General features: G+C 40.0%; 1 protein-coding gene across 1 annotated transcript; it reads right to left on the reverse strand.

The window, feature by feature from the left end:
- Positions 1-507: 507 nt before the first annotated feature.
- On the reverse strand, positions 508-7,648 carry LOC115483004 (lutropin-choriogonadotropic hormone receptor-like). The gene is given in 11 exon segments (XM_030223663.1): positions 508-1,332; positions 1,443-2,463; positions 2,465-2,542; positions 2,544-2,609; positions 2,611-3,251; positions 4,068-4,435; positions 4,491-4,634; positions 4,723-4,788; positions 4,854-4,994; positions 5,052-5,189; positions 7,587-7,648. Coding segments are annotated over 10 exon segments (2,958 nt in total). The 5' UTR covers positions 5,186-5,189; positions 7,587-7,648; the 3' UTR covers positions 508-1,033.
- Positions 7,649-8,135: the final 487 nt, after the last annotated feature.

An 8,135-nucleotide genomic window follows, 5' to 3' on the forward strand; every position in this document is an offset into this window, starting at 1 on the left:
TGTTAATCTGTATGTAAAATGTCAACAAAATGCAATCTATCAAATTTATGTTATCGATCAATTTGATAAAATTAAAAAAAAAATATATTGATTTATATATGGAGTGACTTTTTAAATTTATGTTATCGATCAATTTGATAAAAATTAAAAAAAAAGTATATTGATTCATATATTGACTTTTCAAATTAATGTTATCGATATATTTGATGAAAATTAAAAAAAAATTATAATGAATTGTATATGAAGTGACTTTTTCAATTTTTGTTATCGATAAATTTGATGAAAAATGAAAAATATGTATAATGAATTGTATATGAAGTGACTTTTCAAATTAATGTTATCGATATATTTGATGAAAAATAAAAAAAAAATTATAATGAATTTTATCTGAACCGTTTGAATCACATTATATTTACCTAAGATTGGCATTCTTCAAGAGCTATGCCCATAATAAACAGTTTCATTTATCGTAAATAGATTAACTTTAATATTGTATATTATGGCTTGGTTTCGTTATCGTTTGAATCGTTTTCAATATGTGTGTGTGTGACTGGCTGTGTGTTTATATAGAACTCGTTGCAAGTAAGTTCTTCAAGTAATATCGACAAATGCTTAGCATTTTCTAAATATTTTACGCGCATATCGAAATATAGACATATATAAACTATGCTAGTCTAAACACTAAATATGCTAGGTTCGGCTAGCCTATCGATCGATAACTAAACTAATTAATAAATTACATATATATATATGTAGTACATAATACTTGTGTGTGTGTGTGTGTGTTTAAATGAAATCCTTGACTCGAACCCAAAGAAATTGACTACTTAAGATTATTTATATAAATGTTAGCTGATGCTCTGCTGCATCACATGGCCATGTTCCACTATTACACTATGCCCCCTCCCCCTCAATGTCTGTCCCCTGTCCCCGCGCTATACAATCTATGAACACAGTGAGCTTTCTGTTCCCCGTTTTACAGGTAGGTCTCCTCATGCTGCCGCTTCCAGCTGCCCCAGAATGCAGATATGCGTCACGGCGGCGCATCATTTGGCGCTGGCGGCGGTTTCTCCGGCTGCAGCTGAGCCGGTGGAGCTACCAGAAACCCACTGGCATCACCTGGCTGTGGCATGCCCATAATGGCGTTGCCAGCTGCCACACTGGCCGAATCGCCGTCCTCCATAATGACCGAACTGTCCGCGGCAGATGGTATGGTGGGCAGAAACCGTACACCAAGACGTGGCGGCGATGAGTCCTCCTCCTCCTGCACCGCCTCCTGGCGAACGAGCCGCGGCTTGCTCAGTGGGTCGTGCATCTGTTTACCATTGTGAGCTGTGAATGGAGCGAACATTAATCGAGTGTTAAGATTGTTGCTATTTGACTACAAAGATCTTTCGACACTCCGCTCCCTATCGCTCTATCTCTCTCTCTCTCTCTCTCACCTATTATCGAGGGCAGCGGCGTGCTGCTTCCAGCACTCGAACGGGACAGCCGGAATGTGGAGGTGCTGGCCGTTGTGGCTGAGGCAGATGAATCGTTGCGTGAACTGGACAAATTGGAATCCTGTGAGGTCTTCCGTGTGATCAGCCAAGCCGAGTGCCTGCGCCTGCCATGCGTATGACCCTGTACCGGGTCCATTAGCTTCAGAGGCATGCTGCAATTGGACTGCGGCGCTGGCGTCGAAGAGTTGGTGCCATGTCGCCAGCTGGAGCTGCGGGAGCTGCAGAAATTCTCGCTGGATATGGAGCTGGCTCGGTTTTTGCGCTGTTGTCGCAGCTCCGCAAATTGATACTCATACGGATTAGCTGCTGCGGCTGTGTAGGCCCTTTGACGTCGTTGTTGTGGTTGCCGGCGCTGCTTGCGTCGCTGCCGCTGGCCACAGCAGAGACGCTTCAAGCGTTGCCACAACGTCGGCGTCTGTTCCATCTTATGCCAGTTGGGCATCTCGCTGGGCAACATGCGCAGGCAGCGGCAACCCGGTGGATGAGCTACTGCAGCAGCTGCGGGTAGAAGGGGCGGGGGCAGCTCTCCACCAGCGCGCTTGCCTCGAGCGGCACGCGCAGTATTGGCAGCACCGGCAGCGGCTCCACCGCCGCCTATAACGCGCGTCTCCTCAAAGTGCTTGCAGAGCGTCACGCAATCCTTCTTGAACTGCTTGGTCATGATGGCATAGAGAAAGGGATTGCAGCAACTGTTCAACGGCAAAACGAAGACCGTAAAGATCTTCGCCTGCTCCAGCGAGATGAGCTGCAGTCCAAAAATAGCCGTTATCGAAAAGAATGCAATCGGTGACCAGCAGAGAAAGTCCGTAAAGACCAGCAAAGCCATCCGCTTGGCAATGCGCGAATCGTTCGTATTCCAGGCCTGACTGCCGCGTATGGCCCAATACATCTTCAGATAGCAGCCCATCAGGGTGAGAAAGGCGCAGCCATTGATGAACATCAGGCTGATCACATAAGTTAAAACTGGCCACGCCCGTGGTCGTCTCAAAGGGCAGACAGACGGCAAACTTGCGATAATCGGAGACGCCCAACAGTGGCAAGCAGCGCCATGCAGAACGCAAAGATCCAGCCAACGCTCATAATGTAGCCCGCCTGTCGCAGCGATAGTCCTCTTATTCAAATGTATTGCATGTGTAATTGCATAGTTCCTCTCGAGCGTTATCACTGCCAGCGTATAGACAGATAGCTCGGAGCTCAGCACGGCGAGAAATCCAGCAAACAGGCAGAGCAACGACATTTGCCAAGGTATTGCAAACATGCGAAATTCGCCCAATGTAGCTGCGTCGACAATGGCCAAAATGCCCAAATAGATGCCCATAAAGAAGTCCGCAGCAGCCAGATTGCAGACCAGAAATCGGGGTACATCCATTTTCGATCTGGAGCAGATGAGCACAAAGACCACGGTGCCGTTGCCGAGCAAAGCGAGCAGAAAGACAACCCAAACGCCGCAGCGCAGAGTCCACCAGTCGAAGAGATCGGCGCAGGGCAGGAATGGACCCGGCATGGGCAGACACTGCACCGAGCCCGGTTGAAAGTCATCGGCCGTAATGCCACTAAAGAGACCGGTGCCTAAGCCGTAGCCAGTGCCGGGCGCACTCATATCATGCTCCTCAAAGTACTCCTCCATATAGCTGTTGGCCAACTGACTGCCCGTCGGTGTCTGCTGCACATCCTCATTCAAATTGTAGTTGTTCATCGGCGAATCCCACAAGTCGTGCATGGCAGCGCCCAGCTGCTTGCTGAGATTATCTGCGAATGGGAGAGGTGTGTAAGATTGGCCGTGACATACTCTGTTTGCAGCTAAAACTTGTCTTGATGACTCTTAAACTGAAAGCGCTTTTGGCAGTGTCTAAACTTAGAATATATTTACATAATTTATATATATATGCATCTTTTATCAATATTTTATAATGAAATATATATATATATAAATATAAATCAACCTATTGGATTTGCTTTAACAATTTACCAATTTTTTTTAAATAGCATTTTTATATCTAAACCTACATGGGATCGACTTACTGTAAAACATTAACTTAAATTATAGTTTCCTCTATAAACAAATGAGTTCAAGAATTATAAAAATCTAGAGTCTAAATGTTTATACAATTATATGTCAACTTTACAGACTGAACTGTTGAAAAGCCAGATTCCGAAACGAAACTTAAGAACTCTAAATGGAAATTCTAGCTGATTGCTAAGGGAAAAGGTGGCTTGAATAGTTGAGTCTATAAACTTGCATTTATTATGCAAGCAGACTATAATTAATAATTGAATTTTGGTTCAAGTAATGAGGATTAGAAAATATAAATAACAATTGTAAAGGAGAACATATAGGGCAAAGATAAGTCCAATAGCAAAACAAATATATCATCTACTACTTTGTAAACTTACACGAATATCAGTTAACAGCAGCCTACATACTGCCGTCTGCTCTTTGAGCAGAGTATAGTTAGCTCTAACTAATATAATTTGCAAATGCCAACAGCTAAAGTAATATGCTCGTCTATGCTACCTAAACAGAGTATGAACTACAACAGAACAACAACAAATTCTTATACGCACGCATCTGTGGCCAAATGTTCATCATGCTGTTGTTCCACAATGTCATATCGAACTCCGCATCAGAGGGGAAGAGCACAGCCTCTTGGACCTGGGAGGTCTTACGCTGTGCAGACATTGCCACTAGAGGCAGAAAGGCGCAACAGTGATACGCATACGATAGAATCAGCGTTTGGATGCGTGGAAACGTATCGGGCGGTGGGAATTCACGTAGTTTTGGATTGTTAAAAGTCTTCAAGTGCAGCAAGCCACGCAAGCCTGCCTCCGGCAGCTGTGGAAATATATTATTGCCCAAATTGAGATCCTCGAGACCGGTGAAGGCAGCGAACGCATCCTTGTGTATGTAAGCTATCTCATTGCCCTCCAGATCGCTGTAAATGAAGCTCAGCTAAAATATGTATAGAGGAGTGTAGTGTTTAAGCTTACAGCAGCTGGAGCTTGGGTATGCCCTGGAAGGCATCCTGCGGCAGTGCCTTGATGCGGTTATAGGAGAGCAGCAAGTCGTGCAGCTGTTTAAGTCCATGGAAAGGTCGTCCTTGTAACGTCTCAATTTGATTACTCGATAGATCTCTGTAAGGATAATATATATATATATATATATATATGTATTCATATATATCTGCTGAGATATATATCTATATCTTTTCGATATACTCACAACAGCCTTAAGTCTCTGCAGCTACTTAAATTTGGGATGCTTTTCAGGGAATTGGTTTTAAGTTCTCTAAAAGCAAAAGGAAAATATGAATTAAATATGAAATTCATAAATTAATATCTTGTCTCTCTTACAAACTCTTCAGTCTTGGCGTTTGACGACACAGATTCGATGGCACCTCCTGAATGCCTGCACGATCCAGTTTAAGTATCTCCAGCGCATGGCAGGCCTCCAGCTCAGGAAAGCTACGCAAAGTGCGTACATCGGAGAGTATACTAAAATATAGAGTTGCATATCAATAAGATTATTAATTATCGATTTTAGTTACTTACAGCTTTCGCATCTTGGACATGCCACGAAAGGCGCCCGCAGTGATCGTGGATAAAGGATTCGCGCGCATATCTAAAATTTGCATGCTGCGCGGCAGTTCCGTATCGTTTATCCAGCGTATGCGATTGCTTGTCATAGAGCTGCAAAATATAGATATGTATCTGTTAGATGCACGTGCGTATCTCTAAGATGCACTCTGTTGGCAAGTGCCACTTGACACTTTTGCTGCGTTGCAGCTGCATTTGAAAGTCTAGTTGGCTAGCTACCAAGACAACTGCTACGCATAAAATCAGTATATATATATTATATATATATATTTATATATATATTTATATATATATTTATATATATATGTATATATAAATATATTTTGGTGGCATATTTTGTTATCGTTTTAGGGTTTTTCTTGGCCAACTTGCTTACATCTCCCAGGCAATTCTCAGTAAGTTCCTTGCTTTGTGGGTCAACATTGAAGGTGAAGTAGTTTTACGCCACATATAGACATAAGTTTTTACCCAAAAAGCAATTGCAGATTGTTGTAAGGAAAGGGAATAATTAAATTATAAAATAATCAAATGATGAAGACTATTAATATTAAAGACTAAGAAGACAGAGTATAAGAACTAAACAAAAATAAAAATAGAAACAAAAATAAATAAATATATAAACAATTTAAAAAAATTAATATGAAAAAAAAATTTTTTAATTTATATATTTTTTGTATTTAATATATGTATTTAATATATGCAAATAAAAAATGTAATTAAGTAGAGGTATGAGTATAAAAATATATTAAATATATGTTAATTTAATTTGTATTTGTAGTTAATCATAAATATTTTAATTTAATATTATTTACATCATTTTTTCACGGTCTCTAACAAATTTCTCTTCTGCCTTCGCCAAGTTTTCTTTTTAAAGCTTTGATATTTTAAATGTTGTTTTTATATATTTTACTTTTCAAGTATTTTTTAAGGTTTTGTTTCAATATCATTAGCTGTGCTAAGATTTCCTTCTAACTCTCGATTTATTCCCACATTTAATTACTTACAAAAAAAAACGTATGTTTCATTTGCCAGCGAAAAGTTTCCACTCAAGTCTCACAGTTTATCGAAGTAATTTGTTGCCAGGATTTTGATATTTTATTTTTATTTCTCGCCTTCCTTTGGCTTCTCATCTAAGGAACAGTTAACTCTCTGCTTGCGAGCACTACAAAATGTTTTTAATCCTTTTAAATTTGTTTTTCTTGCCAGTTGGTAAGACACAAAAAAACCGCAACCCACATGAGCCAAGAAAAAGTGCAAGATTTCTCAACAGCCACGCCCCCAGCATGCCCTGCCTCTCTGCACGCGCTGAAGAGTCACAAATTTATTTGCCAGTTTAATTCCCCAATCATGGGGATAGCAGTTGGTTGGTCGGTTCGTTGGTTTGGCTGATGCTCGGCAAGTGCAACGCAGCGTGGCTTTTATCGCAACATTTAACATGCTCATAATTATCCTGTTTACCAGAAATTCAATTTCCTTGGGGACACATTCGAGAAATGTTACAAAAAGGCAACAAAAAAAAAAAAAAGAAAACTGTCGCAACGATGTCAACGATTCCAATGACAGTCGACGCAGTCGCCACAGTTTCCAGTTGCAGGAAGTGCGTGTGACAAAAACAGAATGCAACTGCGACTCGAATGAACTCTGATGCAAAGAAAGAATTTTAAATACTCTAGGAGACAACTTTATCGAAATGTAAATGAAGAAACCCTTTTATAGTACGTAATAATCCTGATAATAATAAATTGTTAAAGCTCAATGAGAAAAATTAACAAAATGAAAAATATGTTTATCGATAGACACAATCGATATATTTTCCTAAATTATAAATCTTAGATCAGATCATAATAATATATGATAGAATGATGATGATCTCTCTTTTCCTCACTTGCCTTAGAATGTAGAATGAGATAAGAATGGAAATATAAAATTTTTCTGTTCTTATATTTCTGCTCTTAAATGCATCCCTATCACTCTTTATTGATAGCCCTTTCTCAACTCTTCCTCTATTTTCCAGCATTTTTTCATTTTCCTTTGACATCTATATTCCAGCATCTCTTAAACTTTTTTACTACTTTTTACTTCAGAGTTTCTTTAACCGCATCGGAAAGTAAATAGACTTTGACTAACAATAAAATGAAAGAGTTGCATTGCAATAGCTACAGGATGTAGCTCAAGTCAACTGCTGACGCAAGGTAGGGGGTCGGTGACTGGTTTACTTAGGGGTCCAACTACTACTAGTTATAAGGATGGGCATGGGATGCACAGCGTCGTAAATTCTCCAAGTAATGATGCGTTATGATTTTTGGTTTCCGCTTGTTTGCCGCCTGACAAAGTAGGAGATGTTGTGCTGCCAACTTAACAATGCAGCAAATTGTGCCAGGCTTCACTGTACTTTATTTACCACAGAGGAAGAGCTCACTCTCTCCCTCTCTCTTTTCTCTATTATTTAACTATTTTAATCTATGCTTGGCACCTGGTGTAAATACTTACAGCTCCTGCAGCTGCGGCAATTTGCCAAGTCCCTCCGGCAAGCTGCTTATCAAATTATCATCCAGTTCTCTAAAAAGCAGAAGAAGAGCAAAAATGTAGTATGAAAATTATTATTGAAGCACATCTCAAATATCGTTTATACAAATATTGTGATTCGCTCTGTGAGTCGCCCAACTGAGTATTTGCATTTGCGGAGGGTCCACTCCTCCGTACGTGTCCGCACGTACCTAAAACATTCTGATTGGATGGCCCTGCCGACTAGCCCCAACTGTTCGTGTGGGTTGCAAATTTATGCATGGATATAGATATAAAGTTCAGTTGCGAACAAAGTGCATTGATTTCAATTATACGTGAGGGTGTGAAATATATTAATATAAAAAGGGAAAATGTATAAATTTAAAGTGCTTTTGTTTAACAATATGGATTTACATATGTGGGCCATAAAATATTGAGTTGAATTTTATTAATATTATTATAATTTTTAAGTATTGGTATGAGTTATATAAACAAAAACGGTGACAATCAACATCATAAATTGCGGTGATCAAA

This window comes from Drosophila hydei, unplaced genomic scaffold, assembly GCF_003285905.1.
Source record: "Drosophila hydei strain 15085-1641.00,03,60 unplaced genomic scaffold, DhydRS2 tig00000249-arrow-arrow-pilon, whole genome shotgun sequence".
Lineage (NCBI taxonomy): Eukaryota > Metazoa > Arthropoda > Insecta > Diptera > Drosophilidae > Drosophila > Drosophila hydei.